This window comes from Narcine bancroftii, chromosome 4 (assembly GCF_036971445.1).
Source record: "Narcine bancroftii isolate sNarBan1 chromosome 4, sNarBan1.hap1, whole genome shotgun sequence".
Taxonomy (NCBI): domain Eukaryota; kingdom Metazoa; phylum Chordata; class Chondrichthyes; order Torpediniformes; family Narcinidae; genus Narcine; species Narcine bancroftii.
The window spans coordinates 70,710,977-70,724,739 of NC_091472.1; the positions used below are offsets into that span (position 1 = coordinate 70,710,977).

The 13,763-nt window shown below is 37.9% G+C and overlaps 1 protein-coding gene across 9 annotated transcripts in view; it reads right to left on the bottom strand.

Annotated features, from left to right (window-relative positions):
• pde10a (phosphodiesterase 10A) overlaps window positions 1–13,763 on the bottom strand; it is a 218,907-nt gene that overhangs the window by 188,590 nt on the left and 16,554 nt on the right. For 2 of the 9 annotated variants that reach the window (XM_069931573.1, XM_069931572.1), the window contains exon 2: window positions 186–247. The exons of 3 other annotated variants lie outside the window; for them this stretch is intronic. In XM_069931573.1, the coding sequence (XP_069787674.1) occupies window positions 186–204 (19 nt within the window). In that variant the 5' untranslated portion in view covers window positions 205–247. Of the gene's footprint in view, window positions 1–185; window positions 248–1,436; window positions 1,504–12,054; window positions 12,204–13,763 lie in introns of those variants that run through there. 4 more of the 9 variants (XM_069931575.1, XM_069931574.1, XM_069931570.1 and 1 more) reach the window with 4 other exon arrangements.

The window sequence follows — 13,763 nt, forward strand, 5'->3', positions numbered from 1 at the left end:
TTTGCCCCATATATCACCTTAAACCTCATTCCCCTCATCTTAAACATGCCCTCTAGCATGTGACGCTATTGCCCTGGAAAAAAATTCTTACAACCATATCAATACCTCACTTAGTTAGGTGTATCAAATTCCATCCTCCTATGCTTCAGAGAAAAAAAAACTCAAGTTTGTCCCATCTCTCTTACCCTTTAAACCAGGCGACATCCTGGTAAACTTCTGTATCCTTTCCAAAGCTTCCACATCCTTCCTGTAATGGAGCGAACAGAAATGCAGTCTAAATAAAATGTGTATACAGCTACAGCATGACCTCCATTCTTTTATACTCAATGTCCTGCCCAATGAAGTCAGGCATACCATACACCTTCTTTACCACTCTGGTTAGTTGTTTGGCCAGTTTCAATTGGCTATTAATCTGGACCCCAAGATCTGCACGTCAATGGTTTTTAAAGTTCTGCTATTAATTGTATACATTTCCCATACATTTGGCCTCGCAAAGTGCCACACATCACACTTTTCTAGATTAAATTTAATTTCTCTGCCCACATATGCAACTGATCTACATTCTGTTCTTTGATAACCCTCTACACTGTCTGCAACTCCAACAGTCTTTCCATCATATGCAAATTTACAAACCCACCAACTACTTTTTTAAATCCAAGTCATTTGTGCATATAACAGAGGTTGTTAGCTGAGGCAGCTAATCTTATATCCAATCAACTCAGATCACGTGGATCTGCACTTTGTGAATAAGCCTACCATGAGAGACCCTGTCAAGCACTTTACTGAAGTTCAAGTAGACAACATCTACTCATGAAGCACCTTGTCACCTGCTCAAAATACTCAAATTGGTAAAAACATAACCTGCCCATCACAAAGCCATGTCTCCAATCTAACCATCGCTTTCCAAATGTGAACAAATCGTATCCATAAGAATCTTTTCAATAGTTTCCCTACTGGCCTAAAATTTCCTGTATATTTTTTTTCCCCTTCTTGATCAAAGGTACTATATTAGCCACTCTCCAATTCTTTGGGACCTCTCCTGCCCCATGTGACAAAACAAAGATCTTGTCAAGGTTTCAGCAATCTCTTCAGTCGCCTTTTTCAATAACCTGGAATACAACCTCAGGTTTAGATTATTTGTCCATCATAATGCTCCTCAAAGACCCAACACCACCTCTTTCTTGATCTCAAAATGCCCCAGTGCATGATCATTCTCCACCTATAAATGTGTCCGTATTCTTGGCAAACCTTAATTCAATGCACTCATTTAGAACCTTGCCCACTTCCTCCGACTACAAGCATAAATTCCCTTCTTTCTCCTTGAGTGGTCCTATCCTCTCCCCAGTAAATACTGCTCACCACGGATATTTTGTGGCTTTCTTAATGCCCTGTTTGAGCTAACTGTATCATCAAAATGTAATATTCTGCAGGAATACCTTCAGACGTGTTCCCATCCTTGGACTGTTAGATAATTCAGCACATCTCCATTATGTTAAACAATTTGCTGCTCACAGATTGGTTACCTAGCTGTTGTATTTGCAGAGAGAGGAATTCAAAATAAATTTTAGTGATAATCAGGTTGCATATCAAACACAGACAATGACCAGCCTTTGCAGAATTCTCACAAAACTAGGGAGCTATTGATTGCACACGTTCATAACCCAAAGCTCAACAGGAAAGGATTCCATTGCATCAATGTTCAGATGGCTATGGATCATCACAAGACATTTTTGATGGTTAATGCCACCTTTCTGGGAAGCAGATGTTCTTTCATAACGAGAACACATTGCAAAACCTTACTGTGGCTACATACATTGGTTGCTCCACATCAATCAACACAATGATACACAATCATCAACTATCAGAATCTAATTCATGGTCAATGACCCAATGCATTCACTCTGATTTGCTCTTCCTAAAATTAAGACACTGAAACTCTTCCCAAAACATGAAGGGGGCAAAGCTTCAAAAATGTAAAAATAACTTTTTACAGAACATGTAGTAATATGCCATATATTACTAGAGATTTACCAAATAAATGTTGAAGTTCATTAGAAAACATTGCAATATTTTTTCACAATGTACCTAAACATTGAGAACATTTTACTTTTGTTTTAATAGTTACCAGCCCCTATGATTAATGTTAAATAAAACTAGAATGCTAGTTGCTTTTGCGCAAAGAATATTTCCGAGCCAGCAGAAAATTGAAGTGAGCCAACCAAAAAAAGTGAAAAGAGTACAGTTCGAAGAAATTTTATTTGCCGGTATTTATTCATAATAGACTATACAGACATTCTTTTGGTTTGGGGGAGGGGGCAGGAAGAGGACGACGTGAGTAATATATAACCCTGCAAAACTGTGTTTCTCCAGACCATGGTGCATACACATACAATATACAGTACATAATGATCACATATACACAGAAAGGTACAATTTGAATAATTATCAATATTTGGAATAATTTACTCAGTTACAGGATTTTCTCAGCCTGGCAGTCCTGGTTTTGATGATCCTGCACCTCTTTTTTGATGGTAGTGGGTCCAAGATACTATGTAATGGATGGAAAAGGTCTTCTATAACTCTTTGAGCCCTATCTAAGCAATGTTCCCTATAATTGACAATAGAGGAAATGAAAACCCTAGTGATTTTCTCAGTTGTTTCAATGATCCTATGCATTAAATTGTCGCTGATGTTTTGCAGCTACCTTACCGTGCAATGATGCAGCTGGACAGAACACACTCAATTGGGCTCCTGTAAAATATTGTCAAAATGGGGGCCAGTAGTCTTGCCCTCCTCAACCTCCATAGGAAGTCTAGTCGCTGCTGCACCATCCTGGCCAATGAGGAGGTGTTGTGGGTCCAGGATAGGTTTGTCTTTTATATGCACACCTTAAATGTGCTTTTCACAATGGAACCATTGATGTGGGGGGAGAAGGGTTACAAGAGTTTCAGTGTCTTAATTTTAGGAAGAGCAAATCAGAATGAATGTATTGGGTCATTGACCATTAATCAGGTTATGATACTGGAGTTGATTGTGTTGATTGTCTATCATTGTGTTGATTGATGTGAGCAAACATTTTACAAGCAAGACATGAGGAGATATGCCCTGCAAATAATGAATGAGCTCACTTATACTAATTAAATGGTGACATGCTAGTTCTGTGCAATTTTAACAATATTTTCCATGTTCCTTTTTTGTCAATGCGAGCAACATTTTTAAATGAATAGTGAAATTAGGTGTTATATATTTACAATTTTTTCCTTAATGTGTACTCATTACTTTCTTAAAAGTGCAATTAGCTCAAAAGGAAAAACTGAACACCACAGTTCTGAAACAAACCCGAGGTATTTAGCCACTAGATTATAATGGAGATCAAAAAAAAATTATAAAAGGAATGTAAAAAAACTGAGGAAAAATATTATTCTCATGTAAGCATGTGTTTACAAGATGTTCAATGTAGCTGACTTTCAACCAATCCATTTTCAAAAGAAATACAGTTCACTGCATTTGTTTTAATGTCACGTTCTTGGACTAAGTCTGGCATTGCCATAGAACTACCATTTGAAGAAAAACATTCATTGAGTTTCTTTGGCTCACATGTTACGAGCCCAGATGATCCATAAACCCAGCAGCAACAGATATTCACCAAGACAAATCGTTACTTAAACAAAAGTTGTTTTTAATTATCTTTAAACATGAAAATAGAATCAAACTTTAACTTATCTCTATTGACTTATTTAACCTAACTTAGCCCCCTTCTAATTCTAAGCACACATGTATGTAATGTGTGTGTAAGTTCAGAAAAGTTCTTTAGTTCACAGTCCAAACTCACTTCTCATTCCTCCAGGCAATTCTTATACTATGCACAGAATTTAACATTTGTAAAGTTCACCAGGCTTTAGTGCTCGAAATGTAAATGGTTACCACCAGGAAGGTTCTTGTTAGTTTTCAGAGAGAGATGTGTTGTTCCAGGACACCCACAACTGATGCACTTCTATCAGTCACCTCAGTGTCTTGCTGACAAAACTTGCCCCATCAGGGTTCTCCAGATGATAACCTCTTTCTTTCAGGTAACCACAGAGTTCCATTTTGTTTCTTATTCCAAGTGAAACATTAGACAGCCAGTCCTCTCCTCTTGCATGAACCACAAAGGCTGTGACTAGGCCATCTTCCAAACTGGGGCTTCTTCCCATCTTTTCCTGTTTCAGTTCCAGCTGCTCTTGCTGGCTGAAACACAGAGTGATCTCTGCTTTTCTCTCTCTCACACTGAGACTGAGAGAAAGCCTGTTTGACTCTTTCTGCTTAAAAAACCACATGACCCTCTTACAACAGCAAATTCACTTTTCAGACAGCAACGGCTCCAGCCTGCTCTTTCATCTGTTGCCTTGATAAACAATAATCCATTAGTGATGTCACTCAACCACTCTTCAAAGCTCTTGCAAAAAGGTGTGAGAAGCCACTATGTCTCCAGTTTTACAAATAAGATCTGTTTTAAAGTGTTTGCATGTGACCTACTCTAACATACTTTTCCCAATTTATCTCCAAAAAACATTTATATATACTCTGTCACACATACACTTAGAAATATTCTCAAAACCATTGAAAATATATTTTTATTAATTGTGCTATGGTGTAATTATTCAATGAAATAAAATATTATATTTTTCACAACACAAAATTAAGTACTGTAGCTTTACACATATATAACTTTTTCACTATTCAAAACTTAATTGAATAATCTAATCCCTAGCTGCACAAATATCAGTCTGGAGATAAAAAGGATAAAGTACAATCAATATGTATTTTAATTTTATGCACGATTTTTCATGAATACTAGATCAGAAAGCATGGCTTCATTTTGAGTAAACAAACAAAAAATAAAGCTGAAACCTATTTATTTTTAATTGTACGTTGTTTTCTGAACATCCACACAACTTTGATAGAAAGCATCAGTCAAGTCACTAGATTCACCTCATGGCGTAATATTCCAAAGCTACAAGTTTATCTTAGTAGATTTGATGGAACACCGAGTTATCAATACATTTATTGTAGAGCCATGATAAAGCATCATGTACATTTTTCACATTTGAAATGAAAAACGTATAACTAGAAACTGCCAACCTACCTGAAAACAATCAAAGCTGAGAAATAAAAGGCTGAAGTACATTCTATTTAACAAGATCATGACTCACTCCACTTTCCTGCCTACACTCCTTCACCGTCATCCCCATTTTAGATCAAAATTGTGTCTATCACAGGCTTGAATAAGTTGAGCCCAAGCCACTGTCAGAAATGGGCAATCCCAAAAATTCATATTCAACTTCAAGGAATTGTTCTTCATGTCTGACTTGACTGGATAACCCAATTCTAAAACAATGGTCCCTGGTTACTCCAAGAAGCAAAATATCCTCTGAATACCTACCTTGTCAAATAACCTCCGAGTCTTGCATGTTTCAGTAAGAACAAATTCAATAAATACTTCATTTCTCTCCCCCTTAGTTTCCAAAATTAATCCTAGGCACCTATCAGTATACTTTTCACTTGGCAATGTCATCCACAACCACGCAAATGATTCAGAACAATCTTACTTCTATTCAATAATCTTTGATTAGCATTGTAGTTTTACAGTGGTGCAATGTCCACTCTTATTTTAAAATTCTTCACCTCTATATCGTTTCTGAAGCTACCATGGGCAATTCCCACTGCAAACTATAACAAATTCATACACTCCTCCACTTCCTCAATATTAAATCCTAATCAATCATTTCTTATGCATCCTCAAATCAGCCAACCTCTAGATGCATTCAACTTTGCCTTCCTTTTTCAGCCTCCATCTCTTGATTCAAGGCTCACTCCAGCCTTGAATCAAGAGATGGAACTTCAGCTGCTGACCATCTCCATAATTTTTTTTCCCCAATACATTTCCAATGAACATCACTTTTATTTCACACAAATTTTGTGACTTCCCTTTGGATGCAGAATGTTGTAGCAGCAACAGTCAGATACTCCTGTTTTCTTCCACTTTTTTGGCTCTTTATTTTATAACCAAAGTGCTTCATATTTTACACCTTTACTTTCTTTTATCTATGCTTCCTTTAAAATGGCTACAAGAAGTGGTAAATAAGGGAAGAAAGAAAAAGTGTCAACTAATCTGACTACGGAGACTATTTCTGAGCTACTGGATCAGCACAGATAGTGGTCAACCGATAATTTTAAAGTTATCTTGTCAGATTGATGCTAAACTTGAGATCAACTGAGGAACACATTGCACATTTATCATCTTTTAAACTCAGTTTGAACAACATGTGCGCGCGTGTTGATGAATTAGAAAATGTATGTTCCAGATTAAGTGCAAGTAATTCAAAGCCAACAGCAGAAGTTGTTGACCTAGAAGGCAGGAGCAGACCAAAAAAATCTATGTATTCTGACCTTGGGTGAACCTACCGAAAGTGGTCAACTTACAATACTTTTTTTCCAGAGTTGCTTTGCATTGTTTTTGGGAAGGAGCTGCTTCCATCTCTGCCAAAGAATGATAGGGCTCACCGCTCATTAATACTTAAGCAGGCTCCAGGGCAGAGGCCGTGCCTGGTCATTCTTCGGCAACATCTATATCAAATAAAAGATTTTCTGATTCATGAAGCTCATCAAAGAGGGAAACTCAAATATCGCGGCCATCAGATCAGGTTTGTAGAGGATTATTGTCCTGAAGTTTTGAAGAATCAACGCACCGAATTCAGAGAAGTAATGTCAGAGTTGCACAAGCATAGAGATAACATGTCCCGCAGGAAGATTTATTTGGGTGGGAAATAATCATTTTGAAGAGTTTGCTGTTGACATCTTTAGCAGCAGTCTGGCTTTGGGGTTGGAGTGAATGGGGTGGAAGAGTGGGGGGTTGTTTTCTCAAGGATGTTATGGTTTTAGGAGTCTGTCCAAGTGTTGACCTTGTACAGTTTATTTTTAATTCATTACTAGTTTCAGGTTTTGCCTCAAGGCTGATGCCTGGAGTTTGGATATTATTTGTGGTAATCAACTTAAATTATTAATTAAAATATGGATTTTATTAATTTCCTTAGTTGGAATGTTAAAGGCTTGTACCATCCAGTTAAGAGAAGGAAAATGTTTTCACATATTAAACAACTTAAAGCCACACTTGTATTTTTACAAGAAACACATTAGTAGTTGTGATAACTCTTGCCTCAATTTTCATTCTTCTTTCAGGCTAAAGCCAGAGGGGTCTCGATTCTTATTAATTAAAATATTCCTTTTGTTCATCAGAGACTTATCAGATACAAATAATCATTATATCATTGTTTCAGGGAATTTGTATCATAAAATGGTAGCTTTTGCTAATTTTTATGCTCTTAATGAAGATGATGTGAGTTTTTTTAAAAATGTTTTCTTCCCTACTGGACTTGAATTTATACTTGGTGGGGATTTTAATTGTTGGCTAGATCCTGCTTTGGATCATTCACCTCCTAACCCTACCCCCTACCACAATGAGTAAATCTGCCTCATTAATTAATTTTTAAAATTAAATTATGGTATTTCTGATGTCTGGCATTTTCTTTATCCAAATAGAAGAGTATTCTTTCTTTTCACGTTCATCACACTTTTGCAAATTTATAATTTTTTTAATAAATTTTTATTTATTTTTTTTTAAATCGATAATCAACTGACCTGCTTTTGTGATTATCAGATCATGCCCCTGTTGAATTATATACAACTCTTCCTGGCCTCCCTCAAATAAAAAGACACTGGCATTTCAATTCAATTTTAATCTGCTCCTCCATAAATTTCAGTCATTATCATGAGTAACTTTTTTTCTTTAAATAGAAATACTTTGTTAGAAACTTCCAGTTTGATTGATTGGGATGCTTTGAAAGTTTTTCCTCAGTGGGCAAATTATTTTTTATACCATGAATATAAAAAGGCCAATAAAGAAATACTAGAATTAGTTAATCAAATCAAACAAATAGATCATTGGTTTTCAAACTGGTCCCAAACTCACATGCCACCTTAAGCAATCCCAATGCTATAAATGCTCTGTGATTGTCCTGCGCAACCTCATCCAACGCACCCCTACAGCCGACAAGGTTGTCATCCTTGGCGACTTCAACGCTCGCGTCAGCAAAGACTCAGAAACCTGGCCAGGAATCCTGGGCAAGCATGGCGTCGGCAAGTGCAATGAAAATGGGCGCCTCCTGTTGGAGCTCTGCGCAGAACAGCGGCTTGTCATTACAAACACCCTTTTTCAGCAGAGGGACAGCCTTAAGACTACCTGGATGCACCCCCGATCCAAACACTGGCACCTCTTCCACCAGCGTTGTCTCCGCTCCATTCTCAACGTTCATTGGAGCGCTTTCATCCCTAACGTCGAAGTACTCGAGATGGCAGAGGTCGACAGCATCGAGTCCACGCTGCTGAAGATTCAGCTGCGCTGGGTGGGTCACGTCTCCAGAATGGAGGCCCATCGCCTTCCAAAGATCATGTTATATGGCGAGCTCTCCACTGGCCACCGTGACAGAGGTGCACCAAAGAAAAGGTACAAGGACTGCCTAAAGAAATCTCTTGGTGCCTGCCACATTGACCACTGCCAGTGGGCTGATATCGCCTCAAACCGTGCATCTTGGCGCCTCACAGTATGGCGGGTAGCAACCTCCTTTGCAGAAGACCGCAGAGCCCACCTAACTGACAAAAGGCAAAGGAGGAAAAACCCAACACCCAACCCCAACCAACCAATTTTCCCCTGCAACCGTGTCTGCCTGTCCCGCATCGGACTTGTCAGCCACAAACGACCCTGCAGCTGACGTGGACATTTACCCCCTCCATAAATCTTCGTCTGCGAAGCCAAGCCAAAGTAAGGGATTGGTTAAGGTGGCATGTGAGTGGGAAGGGAAGGTTGAGAACTATTGCTATAACCCCAATTGCTATTGAAATATTTTGCTTCAGAAAAATTGTTATTGGCCCATTTCCTTTGGAGTTATGAAACTGTGCACATAATAAGTCAATTAGGTACAATTAAAACAGTGGTTTTCAAACCTTTTTCCTTTCCACTCACATACCGCCTTAACCAATCCCTGACAAATCACAGAGCATTTATGGCATAGGGATTCCTTAAGGTGGAATGTGAGTTTAGGGGACAGTTTGAAAAGCACTGAAATAGATCAACAATACACTCAAGTTAAAAATCCTGATTTATATGAAAAGCGAGTTGAACCTCAACTAAATTTGATTTCCTTTCAACGTTTATATTCACGGTGACAAATTTGGTAAGCTTTTAGCTGATCAGTTGTTAAGTTTTGAAGCTGAACGGCAAATTAAAATGATTTAAAGGGAAGATGGTAGCATTCATACAGATCACTCTGAGATAAATGATACATTCAGAAAACTTTATTCCTGATTTTATACTTCTGAATTCATAAAAGACAGCATTTCGATGAACAATTTTCTGGATTGCTTAAATATTCCTCTGCTTTTTTCAGATAACCAAACGAGGATAGATGAGCCTATAATCGCAAGAGACAATAGCTGCTGCCATTTCTTAATTGCATTCTGGAAAATATCTAATACCCAATGGATTTCCTGAGGAGTTTTTTTTTTAATAATTTTTTCAATTGCTTTCACTTCATTTATGTTCTGTGTTATTTGATTTGTTTAAGCAGGGTAATCTCCCTGCATCATTTAACGATGTATATCTCTCATGGTAAAAATCTAACTGAGTGCTCCTCCTACAGGCCAATTTCTTTATTAAATGTTAATGTTAAAATTTTGCAAAAGGTTTTGCTAAAATAATCTCCAATCTACGAGCCATCAATCATGTCTGAAGATCAGAATGGTTTTATTAAAAACCGTCACTCTTATTTACTATACATCAGTTACTGGATATTTTGTACTTACCTTACAGTGTGTTTCCTGCATGTGTTCTTTCTTTAGATGCAGAGAAAGCGTTTGATTGGGTGGAGTGAATGTATTTATTTGCGATCTTAGAAAAATTCAATTTTTGACCATGTTTTATTACATGGATTTAATTACTGTATACATGTCCTACGGCTTCAATTCTCACTAACTTTCAACTGTCACAACCTTTCAATCTCTTAACACGGATCCTGTCAAGGCTGTCCTCCAAGTCCATTACTTTTTGATTTGGCCATAGAGCTATTAGCAATTGCATTTCAAGTGTACAAGGATATTTCAGGGATTTGTAGGAAGGGAATTGAACATAAACTTTCTCTCTATGCGGATGATCTGGTTTTCATATCAAGCCCTGACACCTCCTTACACCCCCCATCCTGTCATTACTTTCCCAATGTAATCAGTTTTCAGGATATAGATTAAATCTGCATAAAAGTGAACCTCCCTTTGAATGCACCTACAGTCTTCCTTTTAAGATTGTGAGAAATCAATATACTTATCTTGGTATTACGGTTATAAAGAATCTTAAGTATCTTTTTAAAGAAAATTTCCTTACTTTATTAAAGCATGTGAAACAGTCCTTAACACAATGGTTGTGCCTGTCTATATCTCTGGTATGTCATATTTAATTCTATCAAAATGAATATCTTACCTTAATTTTTATATATTTTTTCAATTCTGCACTAATTTTCATACAAATTGCATTTTGATTCACTTGATTAGGAAGGGTAAGCACCCTCATCTAAATCAAGTCTATCTTCCAAAATCTAAAAGGAACAGAGGTATGGCACTACCTAATTTCAGATTTTATTAATGGGTGGTGTTATGAGCCCAGAGGATCCATAAACCCAGCAGCAATAGATATTCACCAAGATAAATGGTTACTTAAACAAAAGTTGTTTTAATTATCTTTAAACATGAAAACAGAATCACACTTTAACTTATTGCTATTAACCCCCTTCTAATTCGAAGTGCATGTGTATGTAATGTGTGTGTAAGTTCAGAAAATTTATTTGGTTCACAGTCCAATCTAATTTCTCATTCCTCCAAGTTCACTGGTTGCAGGCAATTCTTATACTGTGTCACAGAATTGAACATTTATAAAGTTCACCAGGCTTTGGTGCTCGAAATGTAAATGGTTACCGCTCAGGAAGGTTCTTGTTGGTTTTGATGTCTTGCTGACGAAACTTGCCCCTTCAGGGTTCTCCAGATGATAACTTCCTTCTTTCAGGTCACCACAGAGTTCCTTTTTGTTTCAATTATTCCAAGTGAAACATTAGACAGCCAGTCTTTTCCTCTTGCATGAACCACAAGGGCTTTGACCAGGCAGTCTATCAAAAGGCTTTCCTCAAGCTTGCCAGCTTGTCCTCGTTGCAGTCCTAGCTGCTTCTGCTGGCTGTAAAACTGTACAAGTGATCTGTGTGTGTGTGACTCCCTGACACAGAGAAAAGCCAGTTTGACTCTCTCTGCTGGCAAACCACATGACCCTCTTAGAACATCTCCAGACAGAAGGCAGTTCCGACAAGATCTGTTGTCTTTTGTAAGCAACAATCCATTAGTTAAGTCTCTTGAGCACCCTTCAAGGCTCTTGCAAAAACTCTGAGGCCCCGATATGTCTAGCATGGGGCAGAGCTCCAGTATTTTAAATAAGATCTGTTTTAAAGTGTTCGAATGTAACCTACTCTAACAAATTGTTCCAATTTATCTCCCAAAAACATATCCATATACTCTGTCACAGAGGTCGATATACATAACCTTATGTTTTGGGTACATTTTCATAACCAAGTGGATAGTCCAGTATGACTAGCAATGGAACTGAATTCTGCTTTTAAAAAAAGCCCTTATTCTAAAACAATGGCCTCTAGTTATCCCAGGCAGCAAAAAAATCGTCTGAATACCTACCTTGTCAAATGCCCTTTGAGTCTTGCATTTCAGTAAGAACAAATTCAAAAATTACTTCAGTTCTCTCCCCTTACAGTTTCCAAAATTAATCCCTGGCACCTGTCAGCATATTTTCCCTTGACAATGTCATCCACAACCATGCAAATGACTCAGAACAATCTTACTCCTATTCTAGAACCTTTGATTAGCATTGTAGTTCTACAGTGGGCCAATGCTTACTCTCATTTTAAAATTCTTTACCTCTATGTTGAAGTTTCTGAAGCTGCCATGGACAATTCCTGCTGCAAATTATAATGAATTTCATACACTCATTTCCTCAAAAATTAATTTCTAATCAATCATTTCTTCTGCAACTTCAGCAGGCTGAACCACGCTAAACAATGAACAGGCTCATGGAGGTTTGAGTCGGCAAGAACAGGAAGCCCTGGAGTACTGGGCTTGCTGCCAATCATCAGAGATGACATCATTTCCAGGCCGAGTGTCACAAAGGTCAACGGGAGTGTGGGCAATTTAAAAATGCTCATCAAGAGTTGAGTAAGGCAGTTGATCCTAACTCAACTACAACGACTGGCGAGTTTAGTTAGTCACTAAACGACCACAGTGGAGACCCCTCAACCTTAAATCAGCCAAATAAATTGCCTTCAACTTCTCCTGCCCTTTTCAGCCTCCATTCATGTCTCTAGGTTCACTCCAACCTTCTATTAGAACTTCAGCTGCTGATCTCCATCATTTTTTCAATACACTTCCAATGATACCTCTTTTATTTCTCACAAACAAATTTTCGTGTAAATATTTTCCCCATTTCTTTTAAGTTATATATTCTGAAAAGCAAATAAAAATATTTGTAGTGAATGAACCATTATAAACCTCAAAGTCTTGTACACCAAACTAAGCATTGGCAATCCAAGAAAACAGACCATATCACGATTTCCTAATCATGAAAAGCGGAGTCAGCTGACAAATGAAAGTTGAAAAAAATTATGCAAATGTAAGTTTTATCCCCACTTAAATGACTTTAGAGCTAATTTTATTCTCTCTCAAAATTTAGGCCAATGACTTGTGAATTCTGTATGGGCAAATTTCCGTAACTCAAATGGAAAGGAATGTGGAGATTTAGTCATTATCTACCATATCCTTTATCTGCAACATAGATGACTGCCTAAAGAAATCTCTTGGTGCCTGCCACATTGACCACCGCCAGTGGGCTGATAACGCCTCAAACCGTGCATCTTGGCGCCTCACAGTTTGGCGGGCAGCAACCTCCTTTGAAGAAGACCGCAGAGCCCACCTCACTGACAAAAGGCAAAGGAGGAAAAACCCAACACCCAACCCCAACCAACCAATTTTCCCCTGCAACCGCTGCAACTGTGTCTGCCTGTCCCGCATCGGACTTGTCAGCCACAAACGAGCCTGCAGCTGACGTGGACTTTTTACCCCCTCCATAAATCTTCGTCCGCGAAGCCAAGCCAAAGAAAAGAAGATGATAGAAATTAGTTTTCCATTTTACGGTAATCAAGTGTCAAAATTTCTGCTGCCAAAATGTTAAACAAAATACACCATTTAACAGAGGTTGATTGTTCTGGGTCAATAAGCTATTTAAATATCTACTTTACAGATACACCATTGAAGAATAGTTGCTCAGAAAAAAAATGATCACCAACAGAATAATTCAAGATGGAATGAGAAAAATCCAGTTCATTTCTATTTATTTACAGACATTAGCATCACCAGCAAACCATTCTCCAGTTTCCACTTCCATCCTATTGATAGACTGATGCCTTTCCTGATATGTTAATATGCTGCTATAAAATATAGCTGACTAAAGGGCAAAAGCAAAAATGATCAAAGAGAATTTGATGGGGCTGATAAAAAATATGGCACAGGGAAATGAGAAGGTGAACAGAACCAATGGGATTGCTCAACTAAATATCAGCATGCACCCAATGTGC